This window comes from Abramis brama (genome assembly GCF_963993115.1).
Source record: "Abramis brama genome assembly, chromosome: 6".
Lineage (NCBI taxonomy): Eukaryota > Metazoa > Chordata > Actinopteri > Cypriniformes > Leuciscidae > Abramis > Abramis brama.
In genome coordinates, this window is record NC_139968.1 from 15,564,078 (window position 1) to 15,583,727 (window position 19,650).

The 19,650-nt window shown below is 36.6% G+C and overlaps 1 protein-coding gene and 1 long non-coding RNA gene across 2 annotated transcripts in view; one reads left to right on the plus strand and one right to left on the minus strand.

Moving 5' to 3' along the window:
- LOC311084432 overlaps positions 1-19,650 on the minus strand; it is an 87,616-nt gene that overhangs the window by 26,556 nt on the left and 41,410 nt on the right. The gene's annotated exons all lie outside the window — the stretch shown is intronic.
- On the plus strand, positions 9,800-19,632 carry LOC311084322 (ICOS ligand-like). Its single transcript, XM_084116277.1, has 4 exons — positions 9,800-9,917; positions 12,090-12,130; positions 12,207-12,533; positions 18,359-19,632. The coding sequence occupies exons 1-4, from the start codon at positions 9,907-9,909 to the stop codon at positions 18,481-18,483; spliced, it is 504 nt and encodes a 167-aa protein (XP_083972403.1). The 5' UTR covers positions 9,800-9,906; the 3' UTR covers positions 18,484-19,632.

A 19,650-nucleotide genomic window follows, 5' to 3' on the forward strand; every position in this document is an offset into this window, starting at 1 on the left:
AACAAATCCAAGAGCGAGTGCCAGAAGCAAAGTAGTGGATGCACTGTTTCTTGCACAGGGAAAGTCTTGCAACAAAGCAGATGTCACCAGAACTGCATGAGGCCATGAACATTGCTGTGAAAACTGTTAACTATTTAAAAAAAAAAATAATTCCTCACTACTAAATATTTCACGGTCAACTGTTAGTGGTATTATAACAAAGTGGAAGCAATTTGGAACAACAGCAACTCAGCCATGAAGTGAAAGGCCATGTAAAACCACAGAGCGGGTCAGCGCATGCTGAGACTCACAGTGCGCAGAAGTCGCCAACTTTCTGCAGAGTCAGTAGCTACAGACCTCCAAACTTCATGTGGCCTTCAGATTAGCTCAAGAACAGTGCATAGAGCTTCATGGAATGGGTTTCAATGGCCGAGCAGCTTCATCCAAGCCTTACGTCACCAAGTGCAATGTAAAGTGTCGGATGCTGTGGTGTAAAGCCACCGCCACTGGACTCTAGAGCAGTGGAGACGAGTTCTCTGGAGTGACGAATCACGCTTCTCTGTCTGGCAATGGACGAGTCTGGGTTTGGCGGATGCCGGGAGAACGGGACTTGCCTGACTGCATTGTGCCAAGTGTAATGTTTGGTGGAGGGGGGATTATGGTGTGGGGTTGTTTTTCAGGGTTTGGCCCCTTAGTTCCTGTGAAAGGGACTCTTAATGCTTCAGCATACCAAGACATTTTGGACAATTTCATGCTCCCAACTTTGTGAGAAACAGTTTGGGGATGTTCTGTTTCAACATGACTGCACACCAGTGCACAAAGCAAGGTCCATAAAGACATGGATGAGCGAGTTTGGTGTGGAGGAACTTGACTGGCCTGTACAGACTCTTGACCTCAACCCGATAGGAAATCTTTGGGATGAGTTAGAGTGGAGACTGCGAGTCAGGCCTTCTCGTCCAACATCAGTGCCTGACCTCACAAATGCGCTTCTGGTCAAAAATTCCCATAAACACTTTCCTAAACCTTGTGGAAAGCCTTCCCAGAAGAGTTGAAGCTGTTATAGCTGCAAAGGGTGGACCAACTCCATAATAAACCCTACAGATTAAGAATGGGATGTCATTATGCATGTAAAGGCAGGTGTCCCAAAACTTTTGGCAATAAAGTGTATATTGTAACAAATTACCTCAAAGAGGAAATATTAATAATTACTCATAACTTGTTATGATTCATTTTGAATATTTGGATCAGTTAATCTGATTAACTTGATGTAAATTAATATTACAATCAATTAATCAGTTCATCCAGCGAACACTTTTGATAATTCATTGATTCTAAGGAAAGGGTTTTTTCATGGCCACAGCTGTATAGTTTCGATTGTAATGTTGTTGACTGATACATTTATGCTGAACGATAATAAGTATTACAGGCTACAGGCTTTAGTGTGGTTAAACTCAACTTAAGTGCTAAACCAAAACCAGAAACGTGTTCCACTAGTTGGCAAACACAATCTCTCAGCTTTATCTACAGTGGAGGTTTAACCTTAAACCGCAAACCAATGCTTTTATCCGTCAGTTTCTCATTGCTTTCTTAGCCTTTCTTAGGAAACAGCAGCATGCAGGGATGATGCTCCTTGTTTGTGTTTCTAGATCTACACTTTTAATATCAGAGCATTCGATTATGCTGTGAAACATGGATAGCACTTTCACACATAGTTTATATTTCTGTGAATGTTCAATAATGACTAAGAGGGTCTTGAGTGGTGAAGTGTGGTGGGGGTGTGACACGGCGGTTGACAAAAGGAGAGCGGGTGGTTATATTCTCACATCAGAAGAGCTTTGTTGGTTTATAGCACCCCACCCCACCCCCGTCCTCCATTATTTAATTGTTAATCACTATTAAGACCTGCTAAACCTCAGGTGCAAAAGTAGATGCATGTGATAAAGTAACAAAATAATAACAAATTTCCTTTGCATTTCTTTGAGTTTCTCATTGTCTGTCTTCTATGTTCTATTGCAATCCCAATGATTAAAATTAGGATAATGCACATCAACAAAGCATCACTTTAAAAATACATGTAATTATAACTGATGAAATGTACAGTGTTATTGATTGTGCGTAGTGTATTTTTACAATAAAAATTGTTTGTTTTTGTTGATATTTTTCAAATGATGTCAATAATAACTAGCCTTTTTAAACTAGCCTGTCATTTTCTAAGAATAAGAGTATATGTTTTTGATTATGGAAAAATGAAATATTTGGTTTTGTACTATAGAATCTTGTTTCTCAAGGGTAAATGTTTGCTTTCTAAAGCTGAGACTCTCCCCTAGCTTGTTCAATTACTTATATTTATGTTGTTATAATTATGGTCTTTAAAGAATGAAAATAATATTCTTGGTTTTAATAATTATGTTTTTTTTTTGTTTTTTTGCTATAGTTGAAATGAACAGCAATGAATGAAATAAATAAATGTAATCAAACTAACGTGAGTGTGATAAGCTTTCTGCTCTTCAAGTGAAACTTCCCTGATTTATGTGTCAAACACACTGTTGTCATGACTTCAGTTTATTATTACTGAAACAGGATACAACAGGAGCTTCCAGTTTTAGCCTCCTCCCTAACCTCCAGCGAAACCGAAAGAGAGTGAACTTAGCATTCATTTGCAGAGTTTTTCCATTTGTTTGTCTTTCAAATGTTTAAGAGCACCGGATGCAGTTGATAGAACAGAAGAATAGTAGTTGCTCTTTCCTGAATTAATTAATGAATAGTTTTACAAGAAATTACCTTTATTGTGATTTTTGTTGTTGTCTTTTGTTGTTATATCTGAACTCATTTCTCTTGTTTTCATCCTTACAGATTGCGCAAAAAAAAGTGTAATTTTCTCTGACAATGTAATGTAAAGACTTTATATATAACATATATAGTCTTAAATGGACTTTGATGTAATGGGAGGAGAGTTTAAAGGAGCAGTCTGTAGGAATGACAGCTAGTGGTGGAAATAGTTACTGCAGTGCAAATTCAAAATATCGGAGATCGTTGTTTCTCGCACCCCCTCCTCCTCAGACTCGACACTCACGAGGGTTGCCAGTTTGAGCACACGCAACAGGAACAAGTGCAATTGACAATGCAAATTGGCACCGTGCAGTATCACACAGACCAAAACAAAAACAGACATTCCAGCACGGAAACGCACATTTCAAAAATAACTGGCTTTAGAAGTGTTTTTCAGAGAAACGAGTATGTGACCTCAGCATGTTTCTGCAAACATGTTTTTTTTTGCTTTAGTAGAGTGAAAGTTACATACAGCTCCTTTAACTGATTACAGTCAATAAAACTACTGGCCTGGCATGGATCCTTGTGAACTGGGATCATTTTTACAATGGTTGTCTAGACAATATCCCCCGACATGTATTAAAAGTCTGTGCTAATCAATTAGCACCAGTTTTTACAACTATTTTTAACCTTCTCTTAATCAGGGTGTTGTTCCCACAAGTTTTAAATCTTCAATTATTATCCCTGTCCCTAAAACCCCTTGTGCTGCCTCTCTGAATGATTATCATCCTTTTGTACTCACTTCTGTAGTGATGAAGTGCTTTGAAAAATGTAAAGATTATTATTATTTTTTTTATAGAAAGATTCAAAATACGGGGGAAATACGGGAAAATATTTAAACGGGATGATAGCGGGATAGCAAGGTAAAATACGGGAGAATCCCGGGAAAAACGGGAGGGTTGACAGGTGGTATGCTCCAGTGGTCTGGACCCTTTACAGTTTGCATATAGGCCTAATATCTACATGATGCTAACCACATTTTACACTCTGCTCTTTCTCAACTGGATCAGAGAATTATCAATTATGTGAGATTGCTTTTTGTGGATTATAGCTCTGCTTTCAACAGCGTTGTCCCATTACACCTCTGCAAAAGCTTCAAAATCTAGGGCTGTATCCCTTTATTTGTCTCTGGATCTTGGATTTTTTGACAGGACGCCGCCAGGTGGTTAAAATGGGAAACTACACCTCCTCTACAATCACCTTCAACATCGGAGCCCCTCAGGGCTCTGTCCTCAGTCCCCTGCTTTAGTCCCTCTATACCAACGACTGTAAGGCTAAACACAGTTCTAACAAACTGGTGAAGTTTTCTGACACAGTGGTGTTTAGGCCTAGTAAAAACGATGAGAAGGCCAACCTTGAGGAAGTGGATTATCTCTCTACATGTAAATGTAAATAATTTACATAAAACTCTATTAATAACATCCAAAAGTTTTCCCTGTTAGTTCAAATAAAGCAAAATAAACAAAGCAGACCAAATGCAAATATGAGCATGGAAACAACAGCAGGCCTTTAGGCCCAGGTTTCATTCAGAAATCATAAAACATACCTGTTTATCATGATGCCTTATATTAATAGTGTATTATAATATATAACACATAAATATAGAATTAGGGAGAAATACTACTTTTTTAAACAGAAAATATTGTAGACTTTTCCATTTCTGCACAGATGTGTTCTATAGATGTCATCAGATGTACAGTAAGTGACGTCAACAGTAAGGTGAAATAATCAGACATGCGCAGCAGGTGTATTTATTAATCTCAAATTTACTTCAATATTATCATGACTCCTGAGTCAGAAGTTGACTTTTGTCATCTGAAAATGCTTAAGTAGACTTTAAACATACTCCAGTTACAGTTCTTGCAAATAAAACATTATCTTGAATATGTTAACTAATATTTGCTTCAAGCAAAGAAAAAAAAAGAATCTTAAAACACAGCTTCTAAAACAGAGAGATCACTGCTTTTTCTACATTTTAGTCTACAAAGTTGCGTAATCTAATAGCAAAGATATGGATTTTGTGTTTGTTTCATGTCATTTAAGGAAAGTGTACATCAGAGTCTCTCAACCACTTTAATTCGCCTAGTTTCATTTGAGTGTAGTGTATGCGAGGTAAACAGCAAGCATGTGAGTATATTGAGCGTAGGATGGATAGCTTGACTTAATTGAAGGATAAACAGTCCTTGTTTTAGTAGTGCAGAATGAGGTGAAGATACAGATGATCAATAGAGATGTGAATGATGAACAGCTTTAAAACTAAAAATAGATGAGCGTGGAGCATAAAAATATTAATGATCACACAGGTAAGTACAGGTATGTAGGCGAGTCCTTATGCTGACTCAATGTGTGGTGAGGTATCAGCAAACACATACAGGTGAAACATATTTTTGTTGTACTATGAAATTGGTTAAAGTTACCCTATAATCCAAAAATGTATGTGCTCTCATAATCTTTAATCAAAATAACTTCCTATCCCTCTTGCAGCGACATCTCTTCTCTGATGATGTGTTTACTGACGCAAGGGCGGGACAACCTGTCAATCAAATGAGATCACAGTAATAGCAAACCAACCATCCAATCAATACCTGAATGTCAAACTCAAGTCCCGTCCTACTTTTTTTTCCTCATTTCTCGAGAGTAGATGGCTACTTCAAGACAACACGCACATGTCACAAAGCTCAAATCAAGAGAATGAAGGCAGTTCTGAAGTCAAAAATAGGTCCAACACAGTTCTAGGTGTACCTAATGAAAGACTGTGTGTATTATTACAGTTCAGTGTTCTTGAGCCTGCAGCGTTTACGTCATCACTTAACAGCCAATTCCTGAGGGTTGTTCCATAAAAGACGCTTATAGCGGGGATTAAACTCCAAAACCGGACTTGAATGAGCCTAACAAATAAGTTGGGGCTAAAGTGGTTCCATAAAAGGTAATTGAAGTTCACGCAATCTCACTAATTTGATCCAGGTTTATCAAGTCTAGATAATTGCGTGTGCACGCGTTTTTGAAGCAGCCCTAGAGGTCGATCGTGGATCAAATCGATCCACCATCAAACAGCGTATATTTTGTGCTGTTTTATGCGTTTGTGATATGTGTTTTTTCCCCCTCAGTGCAAAACTTACATTTTACAGTTATATCCTCCATCTGTAAATGTTAGAAAGTCATGCAAATGTATCCATTTTGCTGCTAATCTTCATATTGAACGAGCGCTGCTGCGCGCATGCGCGCCAAATAGGAGCGCAATAATTCTGACTGAAATATACATTTTGCTTGGAAAATTAATACGCGATATTTTATAACACTAGAAATATCTTCTAATTATAATAATTTATCTTTAGGATGTTGGATAAGTTGCAGTGAACTTCTAGCGAACAGAAGTACTTCAGTGAACAGAAGTAGCCTAATTCAGGGAAGTTTATTTTAAGAAACTAAATATATAAAGATACAAAATATAGTTTTGGGTATAGGATCTATGCTACTTAATAAAGAGATGATGTATACTTATTTAGAATGCTGAGAATTACAGCTTTTAATGCAATAATTTTTTGGAGAAAGCAAGAATCCCCAGTTTTAAATGAGTAGATGTAATTTCTAAAGTACATTATGGAGAGGATAACATGAAATTAAGAGCAAATGTATACATTTTGAAAAGATATGTGCAACTCAAAAATCAAAGAATATTCCATAAAATAAAGGAATATATATTAGCCTACATTAACTAAATTTTTATATAACCCTCCCTCCCTTTTATTTCTAGTTATTTGTTATTTTATTTATTGACTTATTTAATATTGAATATTTGATATTCAAATAATATTACTTGAATAACTATTAGGAATTATGTGTCATTATAAGAGTTTGATATAAATATGTGAATGTTACATTTTTATTAATATTTATTTATTGTTTTTTGTCTTTTCCCCCTTTAATCGTATGTAAAAGTGTCTAACTATGTACTTTTTGGTTATTGTTCTAATCATGTGTTTTTTAGGCTATGTGTTGGTGGGTATTATCAAAAAAGAAAAAAAAAGTAGAAGGAAAAATAAATAATAAATGAATATTTATTGGGGGAAAATATGATGTCTTTAAAGGAACTGTCCATTTGTATAATTGTGTTAAATGTGTTTGAATTGAAAGCCACAATAAAGTACATAATATATATATATATATATATATATATATATATATATATATATGCTAAAATATTTGTTATTTGGACATTAACTGTAATAACTGTAGCAATAACTGTAAAGGGACTATTGCAATGGAGTAAATCAAATGTAGGCTAATATACTGTCAATTACTAAGCTCAGATTCATCTTACCAGTTAAAATGTATACTGTGGTTTTGTAATTATTTATTTTTAATTTTAACTTTTTTTAGATTGTGTTCTAATGTTCTTCTAATAATCATAAACATGCACTACAGCTGCCAAACAAAACCAGAGAGAAATGTATTCATAAATCTTTAAAACAGTCTAATTAAATCTTGGGCACAAAACATTCAGCCAGTAAAAAAAGAAAACCTGTAGTATATATATTGTATCTATCTAGCTATCTATCTATCTATCTATATATATATATATTGTCTAATTTATCATTGTAGCCTTATTTAAGTTGATTTTCTGTATACTGTGTATTTATTTTTGGACTAATAGTGGTTAATAAAGTCCAATAATGGTATGAGAGAGTGTCAGTGGTAATATCATTGTGTTCTTGTCGGTCAGTGTTAGAGGATCTGTGTAACAACTGAGGCTTAGCCTGACAGTTAGCCTGCCCTGGACCAGGCTAGTTTCCCAGCATAAGTTGCCAGGGTAACTGAGTTTGAACTATTTTAAGTTTGCTTTATGAAACAGAATCCACCGACAATAAGTCTGACTAACCAAAATAAGCCTGGCTTGTATTCTAATCTTGTTTTATGGAACAACCCTCTGATCCCTATGGTTTCAAAACAGCGGCTGAGGGAGTGACAGTAAATTTGACATCTTTTTTTTTTGACTGTCATTATCTATCCCTCTGTATATATTTTTTTTCTTCTTTTTGGAAAGTCCTGGAAACATTTTTTTTTTTTTTTTTGCTGTTAGAACAAATGGTGAATAATAATAATAATAATAATAATAAAAACATTTGCTGTCTTTTACCACTGTAGAAGTTTACGTCATCTATTATTTCCGCTATTGAGAACCATGGAAATGTCTAATGAAAGCAACTACTTTCCTGGGAACAGGGACCATTAAGAAAAACAGGCTCCCTGCATTGTGTGGTTGTCAGAAAACTATCAGAGGTTGATAAAGTGGCTGGACAATGAGGCAGTTTCTCATGAGCTCCAGTGTCCATGGGATAAATCCTGAGACGGTCAAGGAAAGAGAAGCGCCATGTTACTGTGCATAGACCTCTTGTTGTGGCTGAGCTAAAACAACAACAGGTGGATTTGACTTGGTCAGCTTGTACTCGATATCAAGCTGCACAAGAAAATGAACCATCCATGCGGTCCTGCATTTCTTTGACCTGGCTGCCACAAACAATGGATAGCATAAAGTTCAGACAAACAGTTCTGGGAGACCAGAGAAGGAGAAACTGCAGTATTTTGACTTTAAGCTGCTGCTATAGTTGAAATGATGCTCAAGCAGAGGGTGTTCGAGGTCAACAGGTTCACAAGATGTCCAGTGATGATGATGAGATGAGCATTCAAACTAAGAAGAGGAGGCCTGTTGAACCACAGCCAATTGACCATGTCAAAAATACAGGGCTCTCTGTTTGCCAAAGATGCTGGAGGCAGAACATGCATTACGGTTCAGGAGAGGAGGATGCAAAGGAAAAACATCTGTCAAATGTATCAGATGTTTGTGTGTGTTTCAAAGTGAAAATAAACTGCTTTCCTGTTGTACCATGCATGAGTCGTTGTTAGTGCTGTGTGTGACGTGATCTGCTCCCTTACCACGTCACATTCCTGAAGCGCCAAAAAAATAAAAACACACAAGCCAACTCAATAAATATAATCCGCGCGCAATATGTTCTGTGAGATTCTGAAGTGTGCAATCGATGGACACTTTACTATCCCATAAGGCCACAGGAAAGGATTTGTGAATGGCAGTGAAGTGACGCGACTGACGCTGGTAGGTCACATGATAATGACTACATGGTGAATGTTGTACGTCCGGATTACATTCATACTACACACTCTCATACTATAGAGAATGTAATTTTTTCGGTCCTTAACAGTGCCTGGATTCGTGTACACAATATAGCCTACTGATTCACGAGCTTGGTAACTATGGAGCTGATTCAACTAAAACTAAAAATGTCCTTTCCCAGTCACCGTACCCCAACATATGTCATGACGAAAAAAATATATCCCAAAATATAATTACATGAAGACAAAATTCCCTTGCCCTTTGCCTCAGTGGAGGTTTGAAGGTTTTCTCATTGAAAGCAATGCGCTACCACGTCACTGGACCCTTTTTCTGACAGTATAGTGACCCGAGGGAGAACGGGTAGACTTTTTAAAGAGACAAAAGGGGAACAACCTTGACCGTCACCAAGTTGGGACAGATGTTCTGCAATGACCATTTCAGTTTTAAAATCAAGTCATGTAGGCCTATTATAGTTCCAGAGACATCGCTTTCGAAAGTGCGGGAGAAACATTATTTATAAATTACATTGACATTTTTTTCTTTCCATCTTTAATTTTTACGTAATAAACACTAATCTAGAAGAAATCATTATTTAATTTTGTGCGCATGCAATTTGTGTGTAACGTTACAGTTTTAAATTAGCCTAGCCTAAATTTTGGTATTTAACATACAATTTTAAAAATACAACAGCCGTTCTTTATATTTTTCTCTCCATTGTTAAAAAAGGACGCAAAAGTAGCCTATTTTCACAGACCAAAATATTTTTCTTTTCTTTTTTAAAAATGTTGCATCTTCACCACACTCCAGCACAGTAGGCGTCGCTCGCTCGCTATTCATTTTAATTTCCAACCCGGCAGTAAATTTATATACCGTACGAAGAAGAGATCGGGGTCTCGATTTCCCAGATCTGTTTGAGAAGATTAGTATTTCAGTAATATTAGTATATATATGTATTATACCGGGTCGCCATGGTTATCGGGTATGTGTAAGATTTTTTTTAAGGAAATCTGTATTTACAAAATACAATTCGAACAAGAAGTCCTGATCTATATGCGCTCGTGTTTACATTTGGCCTGGTTTGTTTTGTTCCTCATTTGCTGTTTTAAGATAGAATCAACAGGAAAACCCTTTGTGCGTTATTAATGCATTAAACATGGATTGATTGATTGTTGATTAATTAATGATTAACGGGTTCATCTGCAGGAAAATGTCGGCAACTATTATTTTGCCGCAGTCATTAGCAGTTAGCATTAGCTGCTAGTATTTTGAATTTCAATCTTTTGCGTCCCGATGCATGTGTGTAGCTTTATTTGAAAGTCATTTGATAATGCCTAATCTTACAGTGCATTCAATATATCCAAGTTTTCACCTGTAGGGTAACGTAATATGGGTAAAGATGCTCTATTAAGAATGTTTACTGCTAAATCATATATAGCGACGAGTTCAATTATTCATTGTTCAATAATTTACAGGATAAATATGCAACCTCCAATATAAAATATTAAGGGAAATACATGAAAACATATACTAATTTATTTGTAAATTTGATGCAGTTTGACAGTTTAGTTGAACAGTGACCTCAATCCACACGAAGGCACCATGAAATCAAAATTATATAACGTTATACATACACACACTGACCCTGGATCACAAAACCAGTCTTAAGTCGCACGGGTATATTTGTGGCAATAGCCAACAAAACATTGTATGGGTCAAAATTATCGATTTTTATTTTATGCCAAAAATCATTAGGATATTAAGTAAAGATCATGTTCCATGAAGATATTTTGTAAATTTCCCACCTTAAATATATAAAAAACTTATTTTTGTGATGCAGCACAATCACCAATAGAAATGGAGAACTTTAAAGGCGATTTTCTCAATATTTCGATTTTTCTGCACCCTCAGATTCCAGATTTACAAATAGTTGTATCTCGACCATATATTGTCCTATACCAAAAAAACATACATCAATGGAAAGATTATGTGTTCAGCTTTCAGATGATGTATAAATCTCAATTTAAAAAAAATGACCCATAAGACTGGTTTTGTGGTCCAGGGTCACAATATATATATATATATATATATATATATATATATATATATATATATATATATATATATAATGATTTATCCGTGCTCATCATTATTTATTTTAGTCATGTGTCTCGTAATCTTTAATCTAAATAACGACCTCTCTCTTTTGCATCCACATCTCTTCTCTGATGACGTGTTTAATGACTTGAGGGCGGGACAACCAAGCAAAACAAAATCAAGTCCCTCCCTATGTTTTTTTTCTTGTTTGAGAAGCTGTTTCACTCGAATATACATAACAATAGTGAAGAATCATTCGCAACTTCCATATCATGCCAACTTTAACCTGAATCACAGTTATAGAGAGATTAATCTAAATTACACTATATAATATCTAGTTATAAAATTACACAAACAGTCTCTCCTTGTTCATGATTTATGTTTAAAATACATGAAGGGCATGAGGAGATTTTATTGTGGATGCAGCTCCCTATCAAAGCCGCAGAAATGAAAAACAAGCGATTCACAAAATGTAGTGATTCACAATGTACTAGCTCACTGTTTGTGTTCATGGTCAGTTATTGTGTTAGTACAAAAACTCTGATTAGCATGAATGACAAGACTTTTATCATATTGCGTCAGCTTAGTTTTGTCTTGTTACTTTTAGTAAAACAAAGTAATTGCAGTCAGTTTAAAGTTTTTGCAATATGTATGTTTTCCATTGTAATTTAAACTTAAAAGGAATATTAAATGATATGTTTCCTCGAATTTTTTACATAATCATTAAGGTGGTCTTAGAAAGATTTTTTTTAAAAATGGGTATGAAACGGAAGTTGCGAATAAGAAAAAAAGTAGGACGGGACTTGATTTTGTCCATCGCAAATGGATAGGATCATTACAGTTTGCTATTGGTCGATCTCATGTGGATTGACATTATCTCCTGCCCTCACTCCAAAAAACAAGTCATCATGCTTTTAGTTTGCCCATCCGCCTGACTGGCTGTTAGTGTTTAGCACGTTAGCATGACGTCACAGCAAGTCGGACAGCATTTGTTGAACATGCTGTACTGGTTGTGATTAAAGTAGTTAAAGGAACTTGTTTTATTCTGTTTCTGCAGTCGCGGCTTCATCTGTGTGTTTGCGGTGCTGATAAACAAAGGTGAGCATCAGAACGACACATCAGAAAGATAAATTCATGCCACAGACTGAGTGTTTGACAGTTTCTGTTGTTTCAGTGTCTCTGCAGGAAACAGTAGAGGCTGTTATTGGTGGTTCTGTTCTCCTGCCGTGTTCTTACACTGAACATGATCTTAATCTTCAAGACACTGATGTTCATTGGAGACACAATGGCAGCGAGAATGTGTATGATATAGTCAAGGGTGAAGATTCAGTAGAGTTACAGGACCCTCGTTACAAGAACAGAGCCGAAAGTTTGCCTGAAGAGTATGAGAGAGGAAACTTCTCCATCAAACTCATCAATCTCACTCACACTGATGCAGGAGAGTTCAGCTGCCTCATCTCACACTCAGATGAACATCCTACTGTACAGCTGATCATCACCGGTGTGTAGAAATGCTTGATTCATGTATGAAGTTGATGGCACTTTAAAATAATGGTCTGTCATTAATAGGAAACTATGCAGGAAGTAATGCAGGACAAATTCTTGTCAAACACTTCAGATTCTATAAACAAATATGAAAACAAGCTTAACTATTAATATACTTCTTTATTTCACTGATAATTAATAATTACTGAATGAGATGAGCCTCAAGAATAACTATCAGCTTTCCATAACGAACTATAAGAATTACTTAGCCTGCTCTCCCCCTACTGACCTAATGAGTAAACATTACGTGAAGCGCGCTTGACAGACAGACTTTTAAAGTCCCCCTGTAGACACTAATTTTATCCCTTAAAACTCATCTTTGATCAATAGCTTGAATGTAACTCTACACCCTTGCTTCATTTAGTATATGTGGAACCATGAATATGCAAATAAGCCCCGCCTCCACTCACTCGCACCAGCTCAGATCGCTTGACGTCATTTGAAGTGGAATAGTCCATTATACAGGCTTGTCTACAAGTCAATGTATCAGAATGGTAATGCGCTTTATGTATCGCTCTCCACAACAACCATAACAGTAATTAATATGATCCGCCTTTTGCTTGACTATGTTATCAAACAGCTAATAATGTGTTGCTAATGTTACAGAAACCGGTTCGCCACCTCAGAGTCAGACAGCTGCCTTCTAACAATCAGTATCCTTAGAAATGCTTTGAACAACTTCAATATATACATACACAATTCACTCTGTTCTGTTGATATGAAAATTCTGGTACATTTAGCGATACACCAGGATAACGTGGCTTCTCTTGAGACTCTCCTGATTCACAGCAGGTAATAATATTCTAAAGCCCGCCGGTACTTTGACGTGATTGGTTACGAGGTAGTTTGTGACGTCAGAAACCGCCGATTTCAAACCGTGTTTTTTAGTCTGTCTTTGGTTAACTGCAGTTTTAAGGAGAAAATACTCAGCAATGGTGTTGACTAATGAATTTGCACATGGTTTGTCTTAAAGCATATTAAAAACACCACATGCTGCTGCTCTCTATATGTTTTACCGTTGTCTCCTTTCACGTTCATATGTAAATTGTGCTAGCTTATTTCGTCCAGTAGATCGAAAGATCTGAAAAAGCCCATACATTTACCCACCCATAGACCCCCCATAAATCAGGACAGAAGTGGTTGAAAGTGGACAAAAGAGTCGTATTAAAACACCAGGTGTAAACGGGTATGTGTCTCCCTCGTCTACTACTACTGTCGACCTAAACGCACCTTAAAGGGATAGTTCACCCAAAACTCGAGCGTAGCGTTAGTTCTGGCAGGTCACGTTAGTCAAGCTTGCATCAGCTGACTCTCAGCTGATTCACATCTACCTATAGGAATACGACGCCTATCACCATATATAAGCTCCTTCAGTATTATCAGCAGCTATCGCGTTTCTCAGGAGCTAATCTGCCGTAAGGCAAAAGACCGTAACTTCGTTTTTGGTCGAAAATTAGTTTTATATTTTTGGCACATTCAAGATCTCCTTTATCATGTGGATGAGTATCTTGAATCAATTCCGTTGTTTTTTCGAGAAAATAATGGGTTGTCTTAACAGTAACTTCCAAAAGCCCATGAGAAACAAAGGCAGAACACCGTAACACCAGTTACCGCTCTTTCGCTTTGTTTTGGAACGCTCAAATTGAGTTACGGTACTCTGCCTTTGTTTAGCCGCGTGTCAATATGAAGTTACTGTGCCGGTGTTCTATCAAATAATGCTACCTACCAGATTGTACGTTATCTGCCTTTGTTTTACTCTCCATTAAAATTTAAATTACGGTGTAGCCTGTGTACTTTGTACAGCTGCCACCAGTCCCTCTAACTTCTGATGTCCTCAGAGCTTTGTCCTGCACAATTGCGGTCAGAACATTTAGTATGGTCTGAACCTGCTCCATCGACAAACGTGCGATGTCGATCGCAAAGGATTATGCAGAGTTGACAGAAAAATGTTACACATGCCGTAGCAGATGAATACAACAAAGACCTAAAGCCCCGCCTCACCAAGGTCGGGTACCGGACCTGGTTGAAATACTCATGCATCTAGCTGGCAGAGTGCCAAAACTTCGCCGGCGCCTTTATTTTGTATTTTGTACAAAATAATAGTATTTTGTCATGTCAAAAGTATAAATAATGCCATCAGAATGCAACCAAAGCACAGGATAGCAATAAGTAGATGGCTATAAATAATTGTAAATCATACAAAATAAATGGCATGATCACTAGACTTTATACAGGTGTTACTATAATGATTTTGTTAATGGTGATCAGCAACCAGATATAGATAAAGTGGAAGTTACTGCCTTTTGCCTTGGCATGACTTCTCACTTTTTGCTGACAATACAAAGGCAGAGTACAGTAACTTTAAAATAGTGGTCAAAAGTCAAGTTTGAGCTCAAGATTTTTTTATGTATATAATTTTCATTACTAATGGCGCTTTTCCACTGCATGGTACGGTACGGCTCGGTTCGGTACGGCACGCTTTGGCGCTTTTCCACTGCATGGTACGGTACGGCTCACTTTTGGCGCATTTCCACTGCATGGTACGGTACGGTACGGCTCGCTTCAGCTCGCTTTAAATGGTACCACCTCTGTTGAGGTTCCAAGCGTACCGTACCGATACTAAAATGTGACGTGAAAACACTGCAGATCACTGATTGGTCAGACAGAATCATCACTACCAGCGTCATTGTATTTACGACACGAGACACTAAACCTGCTAGATTTAAATAGCCAGTAGACAACAGTCAACGCTGTAGCGCCTGTTTTAAAAGTATTTGCTTTAAAAAAAAAGTTTAAAAAAAAAAAGAGTATAAACTTTGAAAAAAGAAATGGCTGAATCGTGGTCAGTGGACGAGGTGCAGACGTTCCTCTCGTTGGTTGCCGTGGAGTGGATGGGGAAACACGGAATGAAAAATTCGCATTTAATATGATGATATCATGGCAGTAGAGACGGCAAATGATCAGTCCCACCCTTGAAGCGGTACTAACTGCAGTGGAAAAGCAACCGATTTAAAGCGAACCGAACCGTGCCGTACCGAGTCGAGCCGTACCACGCAGTGGAAAAGCGAAGCGAGCCGAACCGTTCTGTGCCGAGTCGAACCGTACCGAGCCGAACCGAGCCGTACCATGCAGTGGAAAAGCGCCATATAACATCTATTTGCCAGATTTCCAGTGTCCTACCTATAATTAATTTGGCGGGACAACTATAAATCTTTAAAGTCATTTTTCTCAGTTCCACACTCTTGAATTAAATATATTTGCAAACATTTATTGGTTCTGTACTGTTTACCCTAAGGGGGTTATTGCTGCTCTCCCTGCTCTTATCTATGCTAGGCTTCATGGATGCGCAGGGAGTTCTTGCACAGAGCTGAACCATACCGCCAATCCAAACTGTATGCTAATTGTCAATCGTATCTGACGGTAGTGGTCCTGACAGAAATGAAAATTAGCCCATGATTTACTCACCCACAAGCCATCCTAGGTGTATATGACATTCTTCTATTAGACGAATACAATTGGAGTTATATTTAAAGGTGCCATAGAATGTGAAATTGAATTTATCTTGGCATAGTTAAATAACAAGAGTTCAGTACATGGACATGACATACAGTGAGTCTCAAACACCATAGTTTTCTCTTTCTTATTTAAATCTCGTTTTTGAAAAACACCCCTGAAAAACGGGCGAATCTCCACATAACACCGACTGTGACGAAACCGATGGGATCATTAATATGTACGCCTCTAAAAATTTGCATATGCCAGCCCATGCTCAGTGCCAGGCGAAACTGCACAGCCGAATCATCAGAAGTTCTGCAGGTGAAGAAACAAGCAGGAGGAGGATCATAGGGAAAATGGCAGATCTATCTATAATCTATCTATCTATAATCGGATACCGCTACAGTTTAATTCGAAGTTGTTTAGTTGCTCTGCCCATTTCACCACGGACTGTTACAACAATATCAAGCAGCCAGGCTTCTCTCGGCGTCTCAAACGGACGAAGGGGGCAATTTCAACTAACGTTATATTCCCGCAAGCGGCAAGTAGGGATTTTATTAACGATAATTTACATTGTGTTATCTAGATCCAGCGCGATATTGTTTTTTCCTCGAGAGACATCATGGCTTGCAAACGAGCGAACGAAGCATGGCAGTTGCTCAGTGTTTGGTTGTACAAATGAACACAAAAATATTTTTTTGCTCCTTCATCCGAGCCTCTGGAGAACCAGTGGGTTATGTGAATTTCTGATGTGTAATTGTTCAAATTCAGACAGATAATCTTTCTTTCAAAGTCGTTCAACACTGTTTATGCATCAGTATATCGCGTTGCAGTGATAAGATCTTCATTCACGCGATCAACAGGCTGTCATCTGCTCAGTGCTCATCACTGAAACCTTTTATGTGATGGGAATAGATCTAAATACTTAACAAAAAACTTCTCATGATTCGTTAATCCCGATAGCTGTAATAGTAAAAACATATAAAAGCTGTAATAGTAAAAGTTTTCCAGATAGGTCTACATGTAATGCCAGATATTTCATATGCAAGCATGTCAGCCAATCACAGCAGTGGGCAACAACACTGAAGTCTCACAGCAGACACGCCCCTTCAAACAGAGTGTTCAAATCAATGGATGAAATCAGGCTAGGAAATATGCCTTTTATTTCTAAATTATAACAAATTTTGATCTAAAAAACATACTAACATTATAAGGGCACCCCAGGAAACATTATAAAATAATAAAATAATCCATTCTATGGCACCTTTAAAAAAAATCCTGGCTCTTCCAAGCTTTATAATGGCAGTGAATGGCTGTTTCTGTTTTGAAGTCCATAAAAGTGCATCTAATCCATAATAAAAGAGATCCCGGGGATTAATAAAGGCCTTCTGAAGCAAGCGATGCGTTTGTGGAAAAATATTCATATTTAAAACTTTATGAAGTAAAATAACTAGCTTCCAGCCAAACGAACATTCGGACGGGACTTAAGTGTAAAGCGCACGTGTTTACTCTACGCCCTGACGCACTACGCTACTTCTGACGTCATAAGTTTCGTAAGTTGCGCTTTAGGCGTAAGTAGACTGAGTATGACCGTTTGGCCGGAAGCTAGAATTTTACTTTGTAACGTGTTAAATATGAATATATTTCTTACACAAACGCATCGCTTTACTTCAGAGCTGTGTGGAGCACTTTTATTATGGATAGATGCATTTTTATGGACTTTAAAACAGAAAAGGCCATTCACTGCCATTATAAAGCTTGAAGAGCCAGGATATTTTTTTAATATAACTCAGATTGTATTTGTCTGAAAGAAGAAAGTCATTTATACAGAGGATAACTTGAGGGTGAGTAAATCATGGGCTAATTTTCATTTTTGGGTGAACTATCCCTTTAATACCAAGTGTACACGGCCTAATTCATAATTAATCACCTTTTTTACTCTGGATATAGTCATTAATTGGTAATTCTTTTTAGTTTCTCATGGTTAGTTGATATTGAGGCTAATCTCATTCAGCAGTTATTTAGAACCTAATAAGAAAGTATCTCAGTCCCAAATTTGCTGTTACTTACTTGATTAGTTTGTTTTAGCTTGATTCCATATTAGTTCATAGTATCTGAAGTGTTAATGCAGTTCAACTCATTTGTCCTGCATAGTTACCTATTAATGACAGACCATTATTCTAAAGTGCAACCATGAAGTTTTTCATTTTAAAAAAAAAGTTCAAGTTCACTAGTTATAGATGAATCTCTTGCCTTTATCACAGTGAGGTATTTTGTTTGTTGCAGAATCAACAGCAGGAAAAGAAAGTAAACCCACTGAACAAGAAATCCCAAAAGATGAAACAGACAGTATGGAGACTTCATTTGGCTGGCTTTTCATTATATTAACTGTACTAGTTTACTGCCTATAGGCTGTTTCGTTGTATTTTACTGTAGAAGAAAAAAACAGCAAACCCACTCATTCTCTTCTGTCAGGACTGAATACAAAAAACAGTGATTTAAATGACACGTCAGTCCTAAAAGTTTAAATTTTCTTACTCTCACTGTATTTTTTCAGCTGTCACTGGGTCTTTCTGGTGCTTGACTCTGTTTTGAGCTGTTACATTATTGCCTTAAACACTGTTTGTTCTTGCTGAATGAGATCTTCAAACACTGAAACAGTAGCTATTTTTTTTTAAAGGTAAAGGACCAAATGAGTCTGTCAATGTTACTGTCTTTATTCTGAACAAGTGTACTTCATGTTTTGGTGGTCAATATTAAATGTATTTATTATAAATTATATAATGCATGTTAAAATTAAAACATTTACCGGACAGTTTATTTTTTTACTTGTTTAAAATCTTTTCCTTTTACAAGTTTTTATAGAAGAAACTATGACAGTTTTACCCTCCCCTGCACTTATTTAAGTTGCCTTATTATGTTGCTCACAAACCTAATGTCTTAATTACTTAATGTAAGCCTTAGTGTCTTGTAAGAATGTAAGATCCTATAAGAGGTCCCTTAATAATATAAGAATAATGTTGGATGTTGTTTATTATTTGGATCTGATTTCAGAATAGAGCTTTACTTTATTTTTTTTTATTTATTTTTTAAAGCTTTTCATTCTTAATTTATTTTTCTTGCCTAAAAATAATTTTGGTGTTGGTCCGATTTCATCAAAGCAATTCAGACACTTTTACAGTTAATTTTTTTTATAAGACCAACTTGTCCGACACAGAAATCCTCCCAGTGAAGAATAATGTAACTTTTCAATTGTTATTTCTAAGAATAAGAGTACATGTTTTTTATTATGGAAAAACTAAATCTTTGGTTTCTTATTGTAGAATCTTGTTTCTCAAGGGTAAATGTTTGCTCTCTAAAGCTGAGACTCTCCCCTTGCTTGTTCAATTACTTCTATTTATGTTGGTGTAATTATGGTCTTTAAAGTATGAAAATAATATTCTTGGTTTTAATAATTATGTTACCTTGTGTGTGTGTGTGTGGTTTTTTTTTTTTTTTTTTTTTTTTTTTTTGGCTATAGTTGAAATGAACAGCAATGAATGAAATAAATAAATGTAATCAAACTTACGTGTGTGATA